Source organism: Bactrocera dorsalis, chromosome 1 (assembly GCF_023373825.1).
Source record: "Bactrocera dorsalis isolate Fly_Bdor chromosome 1, ASM2337382v1, whole genome shotgun sequence".
Classification (NCBI taxonomy): domain Eukaryota; kingdom Metazoa; phylum Arthropoda; class Insecta; order Diptera; family Tephritidae; genus Bactrocera; species Bactrocera dorsalis.
The window spans coordinates 75230615-75255104 of NC_064303.1; the positions used below are offsets into that span (position 1 = coordinate 75230615).

General features: G+C 36.7%; 1 protein-coding gene and 1 long non-coding RNA gene across 4 annotated transcripts in view; one reads left to right on the top strand and one right to left on the bottom strand.

Annotated features, from left to right (window-relative positions):
• Positions 1–4322, bottom strand: part of LOC105225291 (MTOR-associated protein MEAK7) — a 101075-nt gene extending 96753 nt beyond the window's left edge. Inside the window, exon 1 of one of the 3 annotated variants that reach the window (XM_049450500.1) lies at positions 4302–4322. In XM_049450500.1, coding sequence (XP_049306457.1) covers positions 4302–4307 — 6 coding nt within the window. In that variant the 5' untranslated portion in view covers positions 4308–4322. Of the gene's footprint in view, positions 1–3888; positions 4193–4301 lie in introns of those variants that run through there. The other 2 variants (XM_049450499.1, XM_049450489.1) reach the window with 2 other exon arrangements.
• Positions 4323–4441: 119 nt separating this feature from the next.
• Positions 4442–6000, top strand: LOC125777089 (uncharacterized). Its single transcript, XR_007422097.1, has 2 exons — positions 4442–5241; positions 5302–6000. It is a non-coding gene; the product is annotated as an uncharacterized LOC125777089 (long non-coding RNA).
• The last annotated feature ends 18490 nt before the right edge of the window (positions 6001–24490 follow it).

Consider the following 24490-nt stretch of genomic DNA (forward strand, 5'->3'; position numbering starts at 1 on the left):
TGAGCAGCGTTTGAAGCTGGATTTGTTTTTACTTCCCGTACTATTTATCGCGCTTCAGTGTCAGTAAGGCGCTTTGGTCGGCTCGGCCGTGACAAATTTTCAACAGTCTGATGTGTACCATGTTTATTAATATTTTTTTTATTGTGCAATAGTGTCTTCCAACTATTTCTCCCATTTCGCGCAAAGATTTATCTTTTTTGTGCAAATCTAATATGAGTTTTTAACCGTTTCAGTGGTCGTTCGCTTGCCCATTACAAATATTGATATTTTAGCGACTTAACCTCAAAAAAAACATAATGATATAAAAAATATGTTTTACTGCACTTAATCTCTTGAATAATAACGGTTTCCAAAGGATATTTGGCGCTTCCCCGAAATAAGTATTAAAAACAAACAACGGTTGTTGCTACTGTTTACTTTTTTTTGACGCGAAAAAACGAGAGTATTTTTACTTTAAGTGAATTATTTTTGGCTGTGTTTAATTTTTGTTTATTATTTATACTAAGTTAAACTCTTATAATATAAGCCTTGAATTCTGTAATACAACTTTTTATTGTTGCATTAAAGACTGCGTTGTTATAAACACTTTAATATTGATAGAACTGCTGTTTACTTATTTTTGACGCTCACAGTAAAAGCAGGGTTCTCATTTACTACTCCGTAGCAGCAAAATTTCTAGAATTATTGCTATGCTATCGCTACCGCTATCACTTTTCCGGGAGCCACAGCATAGTCGTAGCATAACAATGTAAAAGAAGTGCTCTACTCTGCTCCGAGTTTTGTTAGGTAAAAAACTATAGCTGGAGCGGGAGCAAAAAATTAAATTCTGCGCTATGCTCTGGCGTAGCGGTAGCAAAAAATTGGGAGCGGTAGCACAGCAGAGCTAATGAAAATTTTCATGTGCTACAACTCCCGCATGTGTTTGTTGTTTTTTTTTCTTTTTTTTGCTATTTTCTGTCATAATATTTGAATTAATTGAATAATTCAAACAAAAAAATGTTATGCAAATCATTTTGGCACTTGTTGCGTCAAGTGACTTTATAAACCTAAAATCAAATATTTTAAGAAATATATTAATAAAGTTAATTAGATAATAATTGAATAAATTATACATATATATTTTTTTATTATGTAAAATATTTACCATTTTTATATTACCAAAAACATCATCTATTCCTAATGTATTACAATACTCAATTCTATTAATTTTCGAAATTAATTTTAACTACATTACTTTCCCCTTTTTTATATACATTAGGGTGTTTTTTTTTAACTATTATTTTTTTTCAGTTTCCTTGAAATGTTTAGCCCTAAATATTAACATTAAAAACTGGACCAAGGCATGTAAAAATTGTCCATAGAAAATACACGACAATCCTGATTTCTTATCTTTAAATTCCTACAGATCAGAGGTATTTTAAGGCATCGCTTGACTTTAGACACATGTTTCTCAGAATTGTTCACTCTACAAAAGTGCCCACAGCAACAAAGTCGAAACTCACACCGGCGAGGTATTACGGGGCTCTAAACTTGATTTTTCCAAGAAATTCGCATTCGCACGAAATGTGAAGAAGAAGAGTGATCAATTCTGAGAAACATGCGTCTAAAGTCAAGCGATGCCTTAAAATACCTTTAAAGATAAAAAATCAGGATTGTCGTGTATTTTCTATGGACAATTTTTACATTCCTTGGTCCAGTTTTTAATGTTAATATTTAGGGCTAAATATTTCAAGGAAGTTTTTGTATGGTATTTCCAAGGTAAATAAATGGTAAATATTTTACATAATAAAAAAATATATATGTATAATTTATTCAATTATTATCTAATTGACTTTATTAATATATTTCTTAAAATATTTGATTTTAGATTTATAAAGTCACTTGACGCAACAAGTGCCAAAATGATTTGCATAACATTTTTTTGTTTGAATTATTCAATTAATTCAAATATTATGACAGAAAATAGCAAAAAAAAAAAAGAAAAAAAAACAACAAACACATGCGGGAGTTGTAGCACATGAAAATTTTCATTAGCTCTGCTGTGCTACCGCTCCCAATTTTTTGCTACCGCTACGCCAGAGCATAGCGCAGAATTTAATTTTTTGCTCCCGCTCCAGCTATAGTTTTTTACCTAACAAAACTCGGAGCAGAGTAGAGCACTTCTTTTACATTGTTATGCTAAGGCTATGCTGTGGCTCCCGACAAAGTGAGAGCGGTAGCAAGAGTAAAATGAAATGCTATGGGAGTAGCGTAGTTTTTCAAACGCTGTATAAAAGTATAAACTATGTGTGAAATGCCTTAAAAATCGGAGAAACATGCATTTAAATAGTTGATTTTTTGAACTGTAAATGCAAATATCTCAAAAACCATAAGTCAGCAGCAACTATATGTGTACATGTTCTTGATCTGGAGGATCTCCTCTATCCGTACATACCCATTATACCCCGGGGATGCTATTCTAAATCGCAGCCATCTTCATTATAACTTTCCGTGGGGAAACTTTAGTATACGATCCCACGATTTCAGGGTTAAAAGTGGTATGGTTGGATAGGGCTGATGCTCCAGATTAAGAAAATATATAATTGTTGCCGCTGCAAACTTATAGTTTCCGAGATATTTCCATTTAAAGTTGAAAATTTTGCAAATTTTATCTTGCAATTTCTCGATTGCTAGTAGTTATTTAATTCATATTATGCCTTTTTTATGCACTTATACTTCATTACATTGTTTCTACATATTTATTTTTTAGTAATTATTTAGTTATTTGCTTAAAATAAGCATTTTATATTTTACACAATTCTCATTCCATGCACAATAACAAAAGTATTCCGTGTTTACAGATATTAAGTGTTGCCATAATTACACATATATCAAACGAATAAGAATGGATATAAAAACTCAAACGCAGAAAACAAATACTATCTGAAATAAATTTTCCATTGTAATAAGGAAATTTTTAAGGCTTTATAGGCGGCCTTCGGCCGCGCTTCAAAAAAAATAACCCTGGCCAATCCAACACCGGCGTGGATCAAGTTTTTTTTTAAATTAAAACTCCTTTTCGCGTTGGCGGCCTTCGGTCGCGCTTCAAAAAAATAACCCTGGCCGATCCAACACCGGGGTGTATCAAGTTTTTTTTAAGTAAAACTCCTTTTCGCGTTGGCGGCCTTCGGCCGCGCTTAAAAAAAATAACCATGGTCGATCCAACACCGGGGTGTATCAAAAATCTTGATATAACAAGAAAAAGGGCAATGATTTATGTATTTGGGGTATAGTCCTATTTTTTATTCATTTTTATTCGTTTGATAAATGTGTAATTATGGCAGCACTTGTTATCTGTCAACACGGAATACTTTTGGTATTGTGCATGGAATGAAAATTGTGTAAAATATAAAATGCTTATTTTAAGCAAATAACTAAATAATTACTAAAAAATAAATATGTAGAAACAATGTAATGAAGTATAAGTGCATAAAAAAGGCATAATATGAATTAAATAACTACTAGCAATCGAGAAATTGCAAGATAAAATTTGCAAAATTTTCAACTTTAAATGGAAATATCTCGGAAACTATAAGTTTGCGGCGGCAACAATTATATATTTTCTTAATCTGGAGCATCAGCTCTATCCAACCATACCACTTTTAACCCTGAAATCGTGGGATCGTATACTAAAGCCGACCCCTTTCCGTCAACATTTTATTAAACTTCGCCTCCAATGTTAAATTTAAGTTTGAAACTCAAGGGCTTGTGGCTTGAGGTTTATTACTTCAAGTTTAGGCTTTTTAAGAAAGCAATCCAGTTTTTAGTAGCTTTAGCCCTTTTATTAATTATGCTTATATATAATCTGATAATTTTGTTTTATTTTTATCATCTTATGTTACTCTTTACCAATAACTTCTCTTTTTGTAATTTTTCCGAATGTATTCCACAAGCTCGAAAAGAGGCTTCCAGTACTTTTATCTGATCTGCTGTAAAGGGCAACTTTTGTTCTTTCTTTCCATGCTGATTACCCATTATGATGTAAAATTGTTTTATATTTATATCAAAACGCCTTGTTTCAAATTGAACAACAAAATTAAAACCAATTCTCACGTGAACCTCCAGCAAACTCGAGACTATAATATGCGATAAAACATATTGATAATAAAAGACCATAACATTTAAGCACGTAAAAATAGTCAAGACAGTTAGTTATCGATTACTCCTTAAATTCAAAATAGCATCCACTACTGATTACACACAAAAAAAAGTATTCATCAGGAAAGAATTATACTTTAACGAAATAATAACATATTTAATACCTTCATTCAAAAATTAACTACAAATGATTAATAATGTTATTCATACTGAAACCAAAATTACTACAAAAAATCTTTGGGTTTGATTACTGAATTGTTAAACAAAGTTCACCAATTCTAACACATTTATAGAAAAATCACCCTACAATATGTGTAAAAGTGAGTCAGTCATAATTGATTGTAAAATCAACTGTTCTTCATAACCTCCAACGTCAAATGATAATTGAATACGTTGCCGTATGAAAAAGTTGAGAATTATAGCGTTTTCTTTTCTCTGTTGTTGTTGTTGTAGAAAAAAGAAAAAAGAATTCTGCCGAGTTGACCTTTCTTTTCTCTAAAAAATGTCGATTGAATACTGCTCTATGCCCGGGCTTTCAGAGTTGCATGTTTTTCTCTAACATTGCCTTCTATACAGGCATAATACTGTTGCGAATTTACTCCTTACTAGTTTACTTTACTAGGTTCGTATCTCTGGATTGACAAATAAAACCAAAAGCCGTTTGAATCATTTTAACAAAATCTCGTTATTCCGCAATTCGTCTACACTATAGCAGTTTACTCCTGGCACTGCTTGGTTACGTTAGCGCTCCCACGGCTTATATAGCCACGCACTTCTCGCTGATGCCGAAGTGTCCTTCTAGAATATTGCGTCTGGCAACTATAAGAACATAATGCTATGAGGCGCCAAATGCAGCTATTGTTTAAGTAGACAAACGCGGCGCACAATGTTTATAAGAAGGGATGCATACAGCAATACAAATACCAAACTTAATACTACTTTTGTAAAAATACTATGTTCGGACCGACATTGAAAACATTTTGAAAACACATTTGTATGTTGTGGAACGTAAGTCGTTCGGACCGACAATTTGTGTTTTCGCTGAGTTTTCACTGACAGCTCACAAATTTATTTGTTTGTTTACATTTGAGCAATGAGAATGGTGTAAGTTTTGAAATCCTTAATATGTGCTTATAATTATTACTAAAGATCGTGTTTTTTTAGAATTCTGAGAAAAAGATGTTAATTGCGAAAGCATTGGCTTTGAGAAGCCAAATAAATATCCTGCTCATCGACAATTCTTCAAGAGAACTATTGGAATGTCTTACTACTCAGCACCATGCTGTGGCAAAAAAGATAGCCGAGTTAAAGAAACAACATCTAACCGGATTAGATTTAATAAAGGACCTTGGGGCACAATTCCGGTTTCTTTGGCGCCGCGATCTGAAAGTACCGTTGGAAAGAGGAAGTCCACCTGATTAAAAAATATATAGATTATAGCAAACGCTTAGTTTTCGAGATATTCGACTTCAAAGTTCAAAAATTCCCAAAATTCGAACATTTCAACAAGCTATTTCCCCGCATTAAACACACTTTTCGGACATTTTTTACTTCAAATTAATTAAATTAAACTATAAACATTTAAATACAACCACATTTTTCAATTTTTGTAGATTTTTACCTAAGAAATCATTATTTTAAAAGTTACTTTTTACACTTGTATTGAGCATCATTTATGTGCTAATAATTATAAGGAAATGGAGCGCTGCCACATGATAATAAGCTAATATGAGCAATTCGCTGAATTTCTCTATTTTGATATAATTCCTCTTTCTTTATTTAGTAATCTTAGTTCTAATAAAAACAAGTGTGTCTATAAATTATATTTCAAATTAAAATGAGTATAAATAATCTTTCCATGCATATGGATTTTTTCTTATTTAAATTTAATAAACAACTAGTTAATATAATAATATTACGTATTAAAATAATAAAATGCTTAGGTTACCCCGGGTATTGGCTCGATCAGGATTATCTTTTTAAAGGAGTACTACGCGAAAGTACTTCGGTCACCCCGGGTATTCGCTCGACCAGGGTTATTTTTTTAGAGCGCGGCCGAAGGCCGCCAACGCAAAAAGGAGTACTGCACGAAAGTACTTCGGTCACCTCGGATATTCGCTCGACCAGGGTCATTTTTTTTTAGAGCGCGGACGAAGGCCGCCAACGCAGAAAGGAGTACTGCACGAAAGTACTTCGGTCACCCCGGGTATTCGCTCGACCAGGGTTATTTCTTTAAAGCCCGGCCGAAGGCCGCCAACGCAGAAAAGAGTACTGCACGAAAGTACTTCGGTCACCTCGGATATTCGCTCGACCAGGGTCATTTTTTTAGAGCGCGGACAAAGGCCGCCAACGCGGAAAGGAGTACTACGCAAAAGTACTTCAGTCACCAGGATATGATATAAATATTACAATGTTATCATAGATTTTTACTTATTTGTCTTTATCGAACATAAATCGCATATTATACATATGCATACATATGTATATGGAAAAAGTTTTCACAATTCAATATTATAACTTGAAAAATGTTGGAAAGTATTTTTTATTATAATTAATATAGAAAAAATAATCACGCAAAGAAACAAACAAAGAAATATCGTTAAGAATCCTACAAATTTGGTGTTTAAGATGTGGAAACGCTTGTTTTCCTCATAATTGTAAACAATCTAACCTTTGCAACGATGAGTGTTATAAGTGATTTTTAAATTAATAAATTTAGGTAAAATATTACAAAATAAAAGTGAAATGTGAACTTATTTCAATGTTTAAAGTGTATATTTAAATATTCCAAGTGAAAAATGTAAACTTAAGAGAAATACCATGTGTTTTTAGTACAAATTTTTGAATCTTTAATCGTGAATATTTTGAAAAATATAAGTTATTTCAATATTATTTTTGGATAATCCTCCTCTGGAGAAGCTCCCCTATTCGCACATACCTAATTTATACGGAAATTCGGTTTTTTTACCCCTCCGCCAAAGTAATCGGAATCGTGCCGACCTTGGGATGCCGATTAATTCATATTGGAGCTGAGTGAAAGAGCTTCCTCAGCTTGGCAATTTCGTCGCTCCACCAGTATACCGGATTTCGATTGTTATTGTATCTCGTCCTGCGCATAGTTGCGTCGCATGCTGCAACTAGTTCCTTCTGCACAGCAGATACTAAGTGGATGGCGTCTTCGCCTGGTGCCTTTGCCGCACTCCAGACGCTCTCAAAGATGACGGTATAAAATTCCTTTTCACGCCACCTACGTTTTCGAGAGGGATTTCTGCGAGACAGTTTCCTTTCTTGGGCGAACGACACTTCAGCGATTGTAGTCATATGGTCGCTATTTGTGTAAATATCTGATACCTTCCACTTAATATGTCTGCTAAGCGTGTCGTTATATAGAAGATGTACATACATACATATATATGTATTAGGGTGCGTTATTCTGAGGCAACCTCTTTTTTTCAACTGAAAAACAGGCTCAAAACTTTCGAAAATGTGTAAAAAAAGTCACTCAAAAGATGAGCTCTTAATATTAATATTAAGAGGTGCCTATTTCAAATTTTCTGTTTTCCATATAAATAACATGGAAAAAAAATCATTTTTTTTGTGGTGGTTATTGTGCGGAGGTTTTATATGTGTCCCGATGGCTGCCAGTAGGGATGGTAAACTCGATTCCGATTCTACTCGAGAATCGAGTTTTCTCGTAAAATAATCGATTTTTCGAATGTCAAAAACCGATTCTTAATCGACTTCGACTACTGAAGATCGATTGCAAAAATCTATACACAAACAGAAAATATTTAAGCTGGTTTGTTGGAGAAGCTGTTACAGCGGCAAGGGAAGCAGTGCCAATTGGCGATCGTTCGTTTGTGTTTTCGGTACAGCTCGTATTTGCTACCAACAACACAATGTTGTGACGCTTTTTCGTCGCGTCAGTTCTTAGACTTATTGACTCTCTGGCAAAACGTGAGCTTCAGCCATTGGTTGCCCGTGACAACGGAAACTTCGCATGGAGCAATAAGTGTACACATTTACATACAAAGTTGTGTGTAGACAAATTTACAAATATTATACTTGTGGTCTGTCATATTTGCTAACATGCACACATAATTACATACATATGTACGTGAATGTGCGCGAACTCTTGTTCTTTTAATATGTCATCAAACATGTAATGCCCAGCAAATAAATATGTATGTAAACATATAACTTATTAAACCTACATTAATTAAATATTTAGGTAATAATGCATGCATGACTTTATTAAATATTTCCAAAGATGAGGCTGCCTACCCCGCAACGTTACGATCGACCACAACACGTGCGGGATGGGATAGATACCGAGAGTTGAAGAGGGAAGCGAGACGCATTTGTAGACAGAAAAAGAAAGAGACCGAAATGCGTGAGTACGAAGAGCTTGATAAGCTGGCCGACAGGGGTAATGCTCGAAAACTCTACGAAAAGATGCGGCGGCTTACAGAAGGTTTCAAGACCGGAGCATACTCTTGTAGAACCCCCCAAGGTGATCTAGCCACCGATGCCCAGAGCATACTTAAATTATGGAGGGAACACTTCTCCAGCCTGCTGAATGGCAGTGAACGCACAACAGCAGGAGAAGGCGAACCCGATACCCCAATCGATGACAATGGAGCAGACGTATGCCCAACGATTGGAATTTAAGTGTGCTATGCCCAATCCATAAAAAAGGAGACCCCACAAAGCGCCAACTACCGTGAGATTAGCCTCCTCAACATCGCATATAAGGTTCTGTCGAGCGTATTGTGTGAAAAATTAAAGCCCACCGTCAACAAACTGATTGGACCTTATCAGTGTGGCTTTAGGCCTGGTAAATCAATAACCGACCAGATATTCACCATGCGCCAAATCTTGGAAAAGACCCGTGAAAGGAGAATCGACACACACCACCTCTTCGTCGATTTCAAAGCTGCTTTCGACAGCACGAAAAGGAGTTGCCTTTATGCCGCGATGTCTGAATTTCGTATCCCCGCAAAACTAATAAAGCTGTGTAAACTGACGTTGAGCGGCACCAAAAGCTCCGTCAGGTTCGGGAAGAACGAGGGCAAGACGAAATATCTCCTGTCATCAAACAAACAGTCATCGCACTCGCGACTTGGCTCCCACGTCACTGTTGACAGTCATAACTTTGAAGTTGTAGATAATTTCGTCTATTTAGGAACCAGCATTAACCCCACCAACAATGTCAGCCTGGAAATCCAACACAGCATTACTCTTGCCAACAGGTGCTACTTCGGACTGAGTAGGCAATTGAAAAGTAAAGTCTTCTCTTGACGAACAAAAGCCAAACTCTATAAGTCGCTCATAATTCCCGTCCTGCTATATGGTGCAGAGGCTTGGACGATGACAACAACCCATGAGTCGACGTTGCGAGTTTTCGAGAGAAAAGTTCTGCGAAAGATTTATGGTCCTTTGCGCGTTGGCCACGGCGAATAGCGCATTCGATGGAACGATGAGCTGTACGAGATATACGACGACATTGACATAGTTCAGCGAATTAAAAGACAGCGGCTACGCTGGCTAGGTCATGTTGTCCGGATGGTTGAAAACACTCCAGCTCTGAAAGTATTCGACGCAGTACCCGCCGCGGGAAGCAGAGGAAGAGGAAGACCTCCATTCTGTTGGAAGGACCAAGTGGAGAAGGACCTGGCTTCGCTTGGAATATCCAATTGGCGCCACGTAGCGAAGAGTAGAAACGACTGGCGCGCTGTTGTTGACTCGGCTATAATCGCGTAAGCGGTGTCTACGCCAGTAAAGAAGAAGTAAGATTTTTCTTATCGTACTTAACATTTGTGAAATATATAAAAGGGTTTGCGAACGTGTTCAATTTTGAACAGGGCCTAATCCGAGCCTTGCTTTATTCCACTGGAGATAGTGTAGCTCTGAGTGTCTTCGTCCGTGTCGAATAACAATTTTTTATTTTGAAAGTGACACATCATTTATTAGATAATGATAAGCACGTATTTCGTGAAGAGCTTATATTATATTTGACCACATTCAGGGTTATAAGCACATTATTTTTTTCCACTTACTGCGCACTTCGCAATTTCAAGTACGTCTCTTAGTGATTGTCGGCTTTGCTGATTGTTAACTCCAGCGGTTTCTTGCAATGCGTTCGTTCACTTTACCAATCGTGTCGAGCATGCACAGAGAACGATGAAGGTTCTACTGGTGTTTTTTTGGTTTGGGAGTAGTCGCTGTATTTTCCACGGATCGATGAACACCTCTTCTAATATACACGGATAGCACGTATTAACAAACATACTGGGTCTTAGAGTCATGGCTTCTTTAAGGGATCTATTTAGTATATTATATTTTCCTGGCGGTTTGGAGTTTTTGATTTTTTTCGCAATATCCATTAGTTCTTCTTCCGTGACTAATAGTGGTGGCTCTGTAGCTTCGTTTCGCTTAAAATGGGAAATAGGGGCATGCTTTGACATAATTTCTCATAAATGATGGGTTCTTAGGTTGCTGTGATTTATTTTTGAACTTTGACATACAAATTTTGTATTCCGCTCCCCATGGATCTATGTTTGCTTCTTCACAGAGATTTTCTAAACAGGATCTTTTATTACTCATAAAGGTTGACTTCAGCAGCTTTTTTGGCATTTAAATGCTTCTCTGAGGCGGATTTCGTTTTCACCTCCCTCGTTCTGCGCATGCTGCAACTAGTGCCTTTCCTTTTGCCACAAACTTTTTTTTCGAGAGGTATATCTCCGACATAGTTCCTTTTCTTGGGAAGACGAAATTTCAGCAATTATAGCCATATGGTCACTATTTGTGTACATATTTGACATCTTCCACTAGTATGTCTGCTAAGCGCTTTTGAAAGGTATTTTGTGTGCCGCTGTTTTACAATCGTAAGGTTTGTTTGAGTCAACAATTCTAGAATGTGGCGTCCGCAGCGATTTGTAATTCTGCTATCCCGAGCAGTAGACCATGCGTTTGCTTCTGATCTCTAGAGACAATTCCAGAAGAAAATCTTCAAATTCCTCAATTATTGCGTTGGGACGAGTATAAGTAGCAGATTACAAAACATATTCCTTGTGTAATCGTCCATGTAAAGCCGTTATGGCCTTCTTTGGAGCTTGATATGAAGGCTTGCCCTTTGCCTTGCCTCTTATATCTTTACTCCAAGTACTTTTCGAACGTTGAGAATATTGTTCGAAAACTATGTTTTCTTTTAGCACCTTCTGTTTTAGAAGGTCTTGTGCTGCAGCCCAATGCTTAAGATTTAGTTGCAATATCTTCGGTTTTTCGTTGACTTCATCATATCTGCGTATTTTGGGCAGACCGTTCTCAGAACAGAGTGTTCCCCTTTGCAGAGCATACAGCTCGAAGAATTCGTGCATGTCTTAACCTGGCGTTCCGTAACGAGCACAAAGGGAAGACTTATCAATGGAGCTGCAACATTTGTGTGCTATCCTAGTTGGAAACACCTAAAACAATGAATAAAATGTAAAAAATCAAAAAAAAAAGATCACCCAATCTATACTTAACCGCACTTAAGTAAGGTTTTGGCATCCTCCGCTTGTAAGCATATAAGGGCTACTTGAGTGCCGCTTACAGTTTTCCGCACACACTCTTTTTGCAATGCGTCCCAGATCTCTTCGGGGGTGGTTATCTCATCCAGGTTCTTGCACATAATGGTAATATTATGAGTTTTTGGCTGCATTACGGCCATCTCACCAATCACTCCTACTAGGGCGCTTTCGAACGTGTTGCCTCTCTTATCTGCCTGTTTTTTTAATTCAATCAGCTGGTCTCTTTTGAGGGAGATGACACATTCTGTAAGCTTTGTCGCCTTTTCTGGACTCTTCTATCTGTACTTTGTATGAAGATTATATTATTATTATTCCATTCCATTGGCTGAAATCGTAATGGAAAATTTTGATTCTTTCCCATCGATTTAATAAGGGTAGCGACTGCACGCCGGGCTCAGGTATGGGCAGAATTAGTGCTCCTTTGAGAAAATGCCCTGGAGTCAGGGCTGTGAAGTCAGAGAAATCTTGCGAGATAGTTATGAGTGGGAGTGTTGTGAACTGTTCATATTTAAATTTATAGTTCCAGCTACTTTTTTTAAGTGCGATTTAAAGCTTTCTACAGCTGATTCATAAACCACCCATATGAGGAGCGTTTGGGAGGGTAAACTGCCAATTGCCTTGGGAAGCGTACCTTTGTACAACCTCAGGTGTGTATTCTTTTATAAAATTCACAAACTCGTTTCAGTGGCTTTTTGGGCTCCAATGAAGACATTTATTTATTTGGGGCTTAAGGCGGGGAATATAGAACTCTAGCGGACTATACGCTGCATTAGGCGATGCTCAGCGTGAACCATAAGTAAATGGATATAACTGAGGAGTGAGGTGCAAGTTAGTTGCGACTAATTAGAAAGTGGTCTTCGTTATATATTAGCAGTGGCGGAAGTTTTATTACTCAACGTATTTTTAATATAGCAGCTCCCTCGCGAAAATTCTGTTATTATAGGATACGTTTTGTCTTGTGCACAAAAATGGGTATAAGGATAGTTGAATTGCGAAAAATAATATTATACTGTTGAAAAGAATGAGTTAATTATGCAACTTGACAAATAATTACTTATGCACGTGATAATGAGGAGCTTGTAAAGTTGACCATGCAGGGACAGGTTATAGTGCTCATGGGTGCATAATAATGCGCATTAGGGTGGGTCGATTCCGGATTTTTTTCGATTCGGGATTTCTAATAGTGCGGAAAAGTTGCCTTAGTACTTCCTGATTGCAATGTAACTTTTTGTTTTGAGATCGGATTGCATCTTCAACCCCAACTCCGGCCTTGAAATTTCGGAAATTCGCCTAAAATCGTGAAATTGTCTACCTAGCGCCTGAAATACGCATCTCATAGCAAAATGTATAAAACAAAAGTTATTACGAGCGAAAATGCGGCGCGCCACAGCTCAAGGTGAAAATCGGCTTGCGGCCACACTTCTTGACGTTGATTTCGCCGAGTGCTATCACTCACATTCATTCACCTACGCCAAAGGACACGTTCGGACTGGTCTCCACATAAATATTTTTTCATCGATTTCCTTCACTCTTGTCGGTGATTTCGCTGAGTTCTATCACTTACATTCATTTCCCTGCGCCATACGACACGTTCGGACTGTTCTCCACATAAATATTTTTTCATCGAGTTCCTTCACTCTTCTCGGTGATTTCGCCGAATTCTATCACTTACATTCATTTCCCTGCGCCATACGACGCGTTCGGACTAGTCTCCACATAAATATTTTTCATCGAGTTCCCTCACTCTTGTCGGTGATTTCGCCGAGTGCTATCATTTATATTCTCTCAACAGAACACAGAACTCAATATGTCTGTATCTAAATTTAAATTTAGACAGAAATGTCCTGTGTTTGGCGTATATCCGTACAATCTCTCTGAGTCCCAGTTACCTACTTACCAGGATGTTCTTTTGTGTTATCAGTTTGAAAGATTTCTTATAGGGCGACTCCGAGGCGACAACTATGAACCTAGGAGTAAAGAGGTTACAGAAATAGTTGCAAAAAAGGTTGAAAATACTTTCAAAAAGTCATCTATTCCGATAGTTTCACACACCAGAGTTGTACAAATGCTCATACCATACGGAATTTCTGACTCTTAAACAAATGTTTTTAAGGAACCCAATAGGTTTGAGCTCTAAAAGAGATGACTGTGTCTCTTCTGCCGGAAAATTATTTGACATCGCTGCTTGTAAATGCATTTATTTTTATACTCTCGCAACAAAGTTGCTAAAGAGAGTATTATAGTTTTGTTCACATAACGGTTGTTTGTAAGTCCTAAAACTAAAAGAGTCAGATATAGGGTTATATATACCAAAGTGATCAGGGTGACGAGTAGAGTTGAAATCCGGATGTCTGTCTGTCCGTCCGTCCGTCCGTCCGTCTGTCCGTCCGTCCGTGCAAGCTGTAACTTGAGTAAAAATTGAGATATCATGATGAAACTTGGTACACGTATTCCTTGACTCCATAAGAAGGTTAAGTTCGAAGATGGACAAAATCGGCCCACTGCCACGCCCACAAAATGGCGGAAACCGAAAACCTATAAAGTGTCATAACTAAGCCATAGATAAAGATATTAAAGTGAAATTTGGCACATAGGATCGCATTAGGGAGGGGCATATTTGGACGTAGTTTTTTTGGAAAAGTGGGCGTGGCCCCGCCCCCTACTAAGTTTTTTGTACATATCTCGGAAACTACTACAGCTATGTCAACCAAACTCTAAAGGGTCGTTTCCTTTAGGCATTTCCATATACAGTTTAAAAATGGAAGAAATCGGATAATAACCACGCCCACCTCCCATACAAAGGTTATGTTGAAAATCACTAAAAGTGCGTTAACCGACTAACAAAAAACGTCAGAAACACAAAATTTTACGGAAAAAATGGCAGAAGGAAGCTGCACCCAGACTTTTTTTAAAAATTGAAAATGGGCGTGGCGTCGCCCACTTATGGACCAAAAAGTATATCTCAGGAACCGCTCGACCGATTTCAATGAAATTCGGTATATAATATTTTCTTAACACCCTGATGACATGTACGAAATATGGGTGAAATCGGTTCACAACCACGCCTTCTTCCCATATAACGCTATTTTGAATTCCATCTGATGCCTTCTCTGTATAATATATACATACATTAGGAACCAATGATGATAGCGGAATAAAACTTTACACAAATACGGTATTTGAGCTGAGGTATCCCTTGTGGAAAAATTGTCGTGATCGGACTATAACTTTTCAAGGTCCCTTATATCGAACACGAAAAACTCAGTGCCTAACCTAACCTAACCTAATTTTTCACCGAAAATATCGGTAAATCTCTCAGAATTTAATTCTAAATAATTTTACAGCAAAATAAAAAAATATGTAAATGACGGATAATGAAATCTCGATTATCACTTTATTGTGCGAGAGTATAAAATGTTCGGTGACACCCGAACTTAGCCCTTCCTTACTTGTTCTTCTTGCACTTGTCCAAAGGAAAGGAAAGGAAAGTTCCTACCAATGAACAACCATTTCTCTTGGACCAGAGAACCAGAAGAATTGGTCGCATTGGAAGTGTTGATCTACCTGAAACAAAAAAGGTTACAAAGAAAAATGAACGTAAAAAAAAGCTTTCAAAACGTCTTTCAACATCAGCACTTACCAGAAAAGTATCAGCTAGAACACGTGACCATTCAGATCAGCCAGACTCTCATACAGACGACAACAATGTAGGTGCGACGCACATGGATTCTTCCAAAAACGATGCTGATGATGAATTTTCTCTTCCATCTTCTAAAACCAAACAAAACACACTAGTATTAGAACACACTGCTTTAGCTGCCCAAAGATTTGGAGTAAGTGATAGAGCAGCGGCCTTCATTGTTTCATCTGCTTTTCTGGATGCCAAAAAAGCAGGTTTGATAACAGAGGATCAGGCTAGCTTTGTCACTGACAAATGCAAGTCGGGCAAAAAAAAGTGTTGGAGTTAAGCTCCAAAACACCAAAAGTATTGACTCTGTATATGGGCTGTATTTTGACGGCCGCAAAGACAATACACTTACACAAGTCAGCGAAGGTGAAAAGTACTACCGCGACACTGTCAAAGAGGAACTTATTTCTCTTATAGCGGAACCTGGTTGTCATTACTTTGACCACGTCACCTCTCCTTCGGGGTCAGCTGAGGATGAGACGCAAGCTATATGGCAACATTTAGAAGACAATTCAGTTGATGTGGAACATCTAGAAGTTGTCAGTGCTGATGGCACCAACACGAACACAGGTTGGAAATGTGGGATCCTTCGGAAACTAGAAGAAAGAATAGGTAGGCCATTACAGTAGGTTGTTTGTCTTCTACATTTCAACGAACTTCCATTTCGTGCTCTTTTCGAACACATAGATGGTGTCTCAAAGAGTCCAAATACATTCTCTATGCTGCAATTCAAAGGTCGAGATACTTACCTGCTAAACTGCGCAAGGTTGTCGATTCATCCATTCAACAGAATGCTTTCTTTGCTCTACCAGAAAACATTCTCCTTAGTATGGATAGAAGTCAGAAAGTTGGCCCTTGACCGTCTTCTGGCAGCCAGAGAAGCAGAGTCTGGCACTGTAAATGGAAGGATTAGATGTAATAAAGTGCCAAAGCTGAATTTCAAAGATAATAATTATTACGATATGATTAACTGGAAGACTATTACCTTGACTGTTCCACCAGTTCTTTGCTCAGTTTCTAACGAAGAACTCATAAGAGGGCTGTCGGAAGAAACTGCAGAGGTATGGAAATTTAGTGAATTTCCCTCTCACACCGTGGCAGTCGAGAGAACGGTCAAACTGGTGACAGAGGCATCTTCTAAAGTTATTGGCCCCCAATCTCGTGATCGTTTTATACGCTTTACACTGAAATCTAGGCAACAAGTGCCAAAGTTTAGTACAAAATAAGCCTGACATATGGTTGGTTGGTTGGGTTGTGCTTGGGAGGAACCCGAAGAGCAACCACCTCCACGCGGTGGGTTTTGGGTGACCAATACAGGTTAGCTGAGAGCTGCAACAATTTTCACCTTGCGCTGTGGCGCGCCGCCTTTTCGCTCGTATCTCGGGAACGATTCGTCCTACGGCAATGATCACGTATACCATTTCGGTAGCAAATGACGCGACAAATAACTTTTGCTTTATCCATTTTGGCATGAGATGCGTATTTCAGGCGCTAGGTAGACAATTTCACGATTTTAGGCGAATTTCCGAAATTTCAAGGCCGGAGTTGGGGTTGAAGATGCAATCCGATCTCAAAACAAAAAGTTGCATTGGAATCAGGAAGTACTAAGGCAACTTTTCCGCACTATTAGAAATCCCGAATCGAAAAAAGTCCAGAATCGACCCCCCCTAATGCACAATTAGTTTGCACTTAAGTTGTTTCTATATGGGTTTAAACACATATGGATATTAGAACTATGTTCTCTTTTATACATTATGGAACACTATATGATTTTTATTTTAAACAATTTTGGACATCCGGCAAACGAAGGACGTACAAATGAACATACCTAATTATATTTGTAACTCTACAATATGTTTCAGTTTAAATATTTTGCATTTTTTGCGTATAGATATAGATACCATATAGATATAAGGTATATTTGAATTATATATACTAGGTGAATTCCGAAGTAAACAGGAATTTTTGAATCTAACGCCCTCTGGTGGCACCATCTATATGTCTTTATCGATTGTCCGGTGACATTTTCATGACATTTCATTGATTGGAAATAAAGTTATTGACTAATAATCAGTGTTACCTTGCGTAGATATTTTACAAAAGAACGAGAAAAATAAAGAAAACAAATAATACCACGATTACAGCGTATAAATGTCACATTATTAGTTTTTTACATAGAATTCCTTCCTGCATTAGTGTTTAGTGTGTCAGTATTTTTGTGTTATCGATGCGAAAATGAGCTTCGAACAAAGAGCCAACATTAAATTTTGTTTCAAAATTGGTAAAACTTGTTGTGGTGTTTCAATTTATGAAACAAGTTTATGGCGATGATTGCCTATTCCGTAGCAGAGTGCACGAGTAGTTGCAACGTTTTCAAAGTGATCGTGAGGACATAAATGATGATCAACATGTGGGCCAATCAAAATCCGTGATCACCGGAAATTCCATCGAAACTGTGCGTGAATTCATCAAAAATCAGCCGAAATCATCATTAAAATTCATGGAAATGGAATTGAACATCTCCAAAACATTGATTTATCGCATTTTGACGGAACATTTGGGCTTACGAAAGGTGTGCACGGTTTGATCCGCACAAATCGCATTTTAACCATTATCCACTCCCCGTATTAACGTGATATTGCACCGTGCGACTTCTTCCTTTTCGGAAAAAGGTATTTGCCCATGAAAGTAAAGCGCTATGCCGACGTAAACGTGCACCGACATACTGGCGGACATACCGGCCAATGAGCTAAAACACTCGTTCGACATGCTTTTGGACCGTGCAAAAAAGCTGTATTGAAGCAGAATGAGACTATTTTGAATAAAATGTATTGATTTTGCTGAAAAAACCATTTGTTCTGTTATTTTTAAGTCCTGCTTACTTTGGAAAGCACCTTCTACATCATCTAACTGAATTTTTTATATGATAAATTTATTAATTTATAAATTTCACTCGTGAATTGGTTTGTAATCCTCAACGAGAAATGCTCCTTATAACTTTAATTCCATTTAGTTGAAATCCTAAACGGATCATAAAATAATAAAATGGTTGCAAACAATCAAAAACTTTGTGTTATCATATTTTGAAATCGAATAAAAATATGTAAAAGAGAAAGATTATTCCGCAATAAAAAATTAATATTCGTGTGATGAGTAATATCAAATCTTTCAGAATTTTCATTATCTTGATAAATCCCGGTGTTGGATCGGGCCGGGATATTTTTTTGAAGTGGGCCCGAAGGCCGCCAACGCGAAAGAACTGAAGACGCCCAGGTGTTATTCGACCAGGATTTTTTGAAGTGCGGTCGAAAGCCGCCAACACAAAAGAACTGAAGACACCCAGGCGTTGGTCCGATCACGGTAATTTTTTGGAGCGCGGCCGAAGGCCGCTAATGCAGAAAGGAATTCCATACAAAAAACTAATAATGTGACATTTACTCGTATACGCTGTAATCGTGGTATTAGCTTTCTTTATTTTTTTTCGTTCTTTTGTAAAATATCTATGCAAGGTAACACTGATTATTAGTCAGGATGCAAGATGTGAATAGAAAAAAATTAATAAAATTTAGTTTTGCCATATATAATGTAAAATAAATGGATAGAAGCAATTTAGTGAAGTGTTAGTGGATATAAAAGTAAAATATATAAGTGTAAAATTCATTACAAATCGGAGAAACACGCATTTCAAATAATAAAATTTTTGACCTTTAAATGCAAATATCCACTAAACGTACATACCCATTTTAACCCCGAAATCAGAGGATGTACCCAAAATTATTTATAAAATATAAAATTATTGAAGAAAGAACTTACCTCTTCAACATCAAAATTTTCCTAAGAATTTGCCATTATTCGTTTCTTTCTGCTTTAATTGCAATTGTGCATTCGTCTCTCCTATTTTACGGGGTACTCTACGGGCAAAAGTTTAAGGTATACTAACTGTATTGTTGCACGTATTGCCTCTGGAGACTCCATATTGCTTATGGAATATAATATATGACATACATACATGTTTTAAACATAGTGACAGATCAGTTTTCATTTCTATGACAATTTCGAAGAGGCAACACAGTTCTTTTACATATACACCGACGTGCAACGCCAGGAGAAGGCGAACCCGATTCCCCAATCGATGACGATGGAGCAGACGTTCCATTGCTCGACCATGAATAAGTTCGAATAGCAATTACCCGTCCGAAGAGCAACAAAGCAACGGGAGACGATGGATTGCCAGCCGAGCTATTCAAACACGGCGGTGAAGAACTGATAAGGAGCATGCATCAGCTTCTTTGCAAAATATGGTCGAATGAAAGCATGCCCATCGATTGGAATTTAAGTGTGCTCTGCCAAATCCACAAAAAGGGAGACCCTACAATCTGCGCCAACTATCGTGGGATAAGCCTCCTCAACATCGCTTATAAGGAGAATCGACACACACCACCTCTTCATCGATTTCAAAGCTGCTTTCAATAGCGCAGCTGCTTTATGCCGCGTTGTCTGAATTAGGTATCCACGTAAAACTAATACGGCTATGTAAACTTACGTTGAGCAACACCAAAAGCTCCGTCAGGATTAGAAAGGACCTCTCCGAGCCACTCGATACCAAACTAGGTTTCAGGCAAGGGGACTTCTTCAATCTGCTGCTGGAGAAAATAGTTCGAGCTTCAGAACTTAATCGAGCAGTACAATCTTTAATAAGAGTGTCCAGCTGCTGGCGTATGCCATATTGATATCGTTGACTTTAACAACCGCGCCGTTAGTTCTGCTTTCTCCAAACTTGACAAGAAAGCAAAGCAAATGGGTCTGGCAGTGAACGAGGGTAAGACGAAATATCTCCTGTCATCAAACAAACAGTCGTCGACCTCGCGACTTGGCTCACACGTCACTGTTGACAGTCATAACTTTGAAGTTGTAGATAGTTTCGTATATTTGGGAACCAGCACCACCAACAATGTCAGCCTGTCAGCCAACTCTTGCCAACAGGTGCTACCTCGGACTGAGTAGGCAATTGAGAAGTAAAGTGACATGCGAGCTTTCGAGAGAAAAGTTCTGCGTAAGATTTATGGTCCTTTGCGCGTTGGCCATGGCGAATATCGCATTCGATGGAACGATGATCTGTATGAGATATATGACGACATTGACAAAGTTCAGCGAATTAAAAGACCACGGCTTCGCTGGCTAGGCCATGTTGTCCGAATGGACGAAAACACTCCAGCCCGCCGGGGGAATCAGGGGAAGAGGAAGACATCCACTCCGTTGGAAGGACTAGGTGGAGAAGGTTGTTGTACTGATTTAATTTAGCCCTTTTCCACTGTATTAATTAACATTTAATTTTTAACCGTTTTAATAATTTTCCACTGTTTCAATTTAACGTTTTATCTTATTATTTTTTCACTGTTTTAATCAAATTCTATATACTTTTACTTGTTTTAATTAATTTTATTTTTCTATTTAAACTTTTTCACTGTTAATTTTTTTTTTCTGCACTAACATTGCCCGACGCGATTTTATTTCGCGTGGTACGAAAATGCCGACTACGCCAGTTATGTTATAATCAACGATCTTTATTGGAATTCTACCGAATTTGAACTGAAGTTTTGTCGTTGCAATGAAAAGCTTATAATCTAACACAATTCAAAGGCCGGTAAAGTGGGATATAAAGTAATGTTTAAGGTAAAAGGGTAGGGAAAATAATTTGATATAAAGATTATGAAGGTTAATTTTTAATTGCAAATCAAACCCGATTCGGCAACTGTCAAAGTCGGGTAGGTGAGCTGCTCTCTCATTTCCAATGACAGGAGAGTTGCCATTGCTGAAGGTTATCTATATATATAAAAATGAATTGCCGTTCGTTAGTCTCGCTAAAGCTTAGGATCCAGCTCTCAAGAAATGTAAAAACTTCATATAAAAAATCGCTTAAGGTCAAGAAAATTTCCTGCGTTAAATTTTATTGTGCTAGTATGCAGCTCTAAAGTAATCTAGTGCTAATTTTTAAAACATTTTTTCAATAAAATGCTTATTTGGCAATCCTGGTTTTGTGAACAAACAATTAATGAACAATTGTTTCTTGAAAGAAATTCAAAGTAATTCTTAAATTCATCCTAAATTAGTTAAAATCATTATTATGAAGTATAGTTCATTTTGAAATGTTGTATAAAACTTATCAATTATCAACAACATTCCTTAAATTGCAATGAAAATATTTATGTTACTATAAGTACATACAACATACATACATATCACACATAAAGTTTATTTTCTTTGTTTATTCTCTCTTGCTCTTCTAATGTGGATCATTTACAATGCGTAACTAGCTGTCAAAATTACTTGAAGAAACAATGTATTTTTTTCTTGAGCAATTACTTAAGAGCTGGATACGGACTTTAAAACTCGAGAGCAGCTGAACGGATTTATCGTGGTCTTGAAATGTTCGAAGAGGTCTAGGGAAGGTTTTAAAGGTTAGAAAAATTCGAATAATTACCGAGAAATTACCCTAAAAACAGTTCTTTTCTTTCTACCGTAAACAAAGTTTTTTAAATAAAATGTAGAGTAAATTTGAACTTTCTTCGTATTAAATACAGTTCATATTCAATTACAATCACTCACTGAAAAGTGGATGTTAGAATCCGCGCGAGAAGCGAAGCGATAAACGGCATGTCCCGAAAGTAATAGGACTAATTGGGCATAACGACTGGATTCGGTAGAGGGCATTCCTAGCTAACAAACGAGCGGCTAGTCAGTTATAAGCGGAAAATGCAGCGCTCGTTAGAGCAGAGGTACCAGTTATGTTATTCAACGTTCTTCCGTTAAATGAAAACACCTTATCTCTTTGAAGGTTATACGAATAATGATTTTTATTTCTAAACCAATTTTACATGAAGTCAAACAAGTAAAAGAAATTTGATGAGTCAAGAAAAATACAGTAAAAATTAAAGTTGGTAAACAGGAAGTAAGTATTAATTATAATCGTTGCAATGTTTTAAATTTGATGAGTCAAGGAAAATACAGTAAAAATTAAAACAATAATAATTGTACAAAAGTTGGTAAACAGGAAGTAAGTATTAATTACAATTGTTGCAATGTTTTAAATAAGAAAATAAATTTAATGATTTGTTGTTATTATTTTATTGGTGTCTTCTGAGTTTTGGTGGGGGTTGATGTGACGATATAACTCCTCCCCCCTTAGAGTAGAGCGTAATATCATTTTTGTTGATGAAACTGATCTTCTCTAAGTTTAAAGTCTCTGTTATTGTTGTTATTTGCACTTTCTCTAGATTTGGTGGTGCTACGAAGATTGTGTGCCAATGGACTGAAGGGTTGTCTTTATATGTTGTTCCCGCTATCGTGACGGAACAATTCGTGTAGTGGAGAAGGGAGGTTCCTTCAATTGTAAAGTTTTGCCCACAATCAGAGGTTATCGGTACTCCCTTTACGTTGATAACCATTATATAATTATCTTCCGGTTGGAATATATTCGATGTGGGCCCCACATCGTTCACAGGACATATTGGTGTTTTATTATTCAAGATTCTACCGATACAAGTTGAATTATTGGTGTTTTCGAAGTCATTTGACCTCTTGCAGTAATACACGTTCTCAATTTTTGGGCAAATCTCTGTTAAGTACTGGAGCTCGTGGTTATTGTAACTTACGTATGGTTTTGTTTTAATTACTTTCGAATTATTCATAGGAAGAGGAATGAGATGGAAAAGCGAATTCGTACTTTTAGCCAAATTTGGAAGTTTTATATTAAAAATTAGGTTGCTATTATTATAATATGCTTGGAGTTCCAGAAATTCGTAAATGTGTCCGTCCGAAACTAAGTCAATATTCTGGGACTTAAAATGGTGTCTTATTTCATCCAATTCATCTGGGTGAACAATAAGCTTTGATACTATACCAAGTTTTGCGAGCATTACAGCTTTCTATATTATAATCAAGCTGGTTCATGTATTGGATTTTCTCGCACTGTCTTCTTTTAGAATATGATTAGTTGTTTTTGCTGAGAGTTTTTCTAAAAATTTTGTAATGCTTTCCTGATTGTTATTCTTATGCTCTGTCAAATTTTTAAATCTCTGTATCATTTGTATATTCAAACTTTTTTGATTTTCCTCTATTATTTTTGAATTTAATGTTGTGTCCTGGCGTTCTTGTATTTGTTTATTTATAGTCATAGCGTCATTTGCGTCCATGTTCCCAGTTACATATTTTATTACAGAGCCTAAGCCGTTGAATAGTCCTCGTTTTGTACGTTTATATAGATTTAATGTCTGTAGTTTGTTTTCGAGTCCCCTAAGTTTCAGTTTACAAATTTCAGCAGCATCTTTTAGAAGGCTATTTTTTTCAAATTTGTCAACGATAGTAATTTATTTTGAAGTTTGCGAATTATAATTGTCCAAGTCTATTATATGAATGAAATTGAAATAACTTTCAATCGTTCTCGCGTGTCCAGTCTTCAGGGCTCTCATATTCTGGTCTTCGTCAAAATTTTGTATTTCCAAAACTTGTCCATAAGCAAAGACTATTCTAAAGGTAAATAATTGTTTATTATTTTCGTGGTCTCAGTTTAATTTTTGATTTGTGTAATTTTTTGTCCTTAGTAGTTTGTAAAGTAACGTCATTATCTTTTAATACTTTATGTTTTGAGAATCGTGCAGTTATTTTGTTTCTCCTACATTCTTTTCTATATATATCCTCTTCTTTGTTCCTAAGCTTTGGAGGTTTCCTAGGTTTATTAAGACGACTAATATTTTTTAATTTAGCTTTCATAACTTTTTCTTTAACAATGGGGTATAGTTTTTCTTCAAATTCATTTAACTTAACTAAAAATTCGTGTTTGTTGTCGTATTTTATGTCTCTTGAGAAGTTATACGGTCTTCCAAAGAATAACTCATATGGTGTAAATTTTGTAGATGCATGGATTGTATTATTGTAAGTTATAAACGTCTCATCTAATATCTCTTCGTGATCTAATTTCATTTTCTTGGATTTTCTGGTTGTCATTATAATTCTGTATATTTCAGTTAGGGTTGAATGAAGTCTTTCTACTGGAGAGTTGCTACTGGATTGCTGAAATGATGTGAAGTGAAGTATA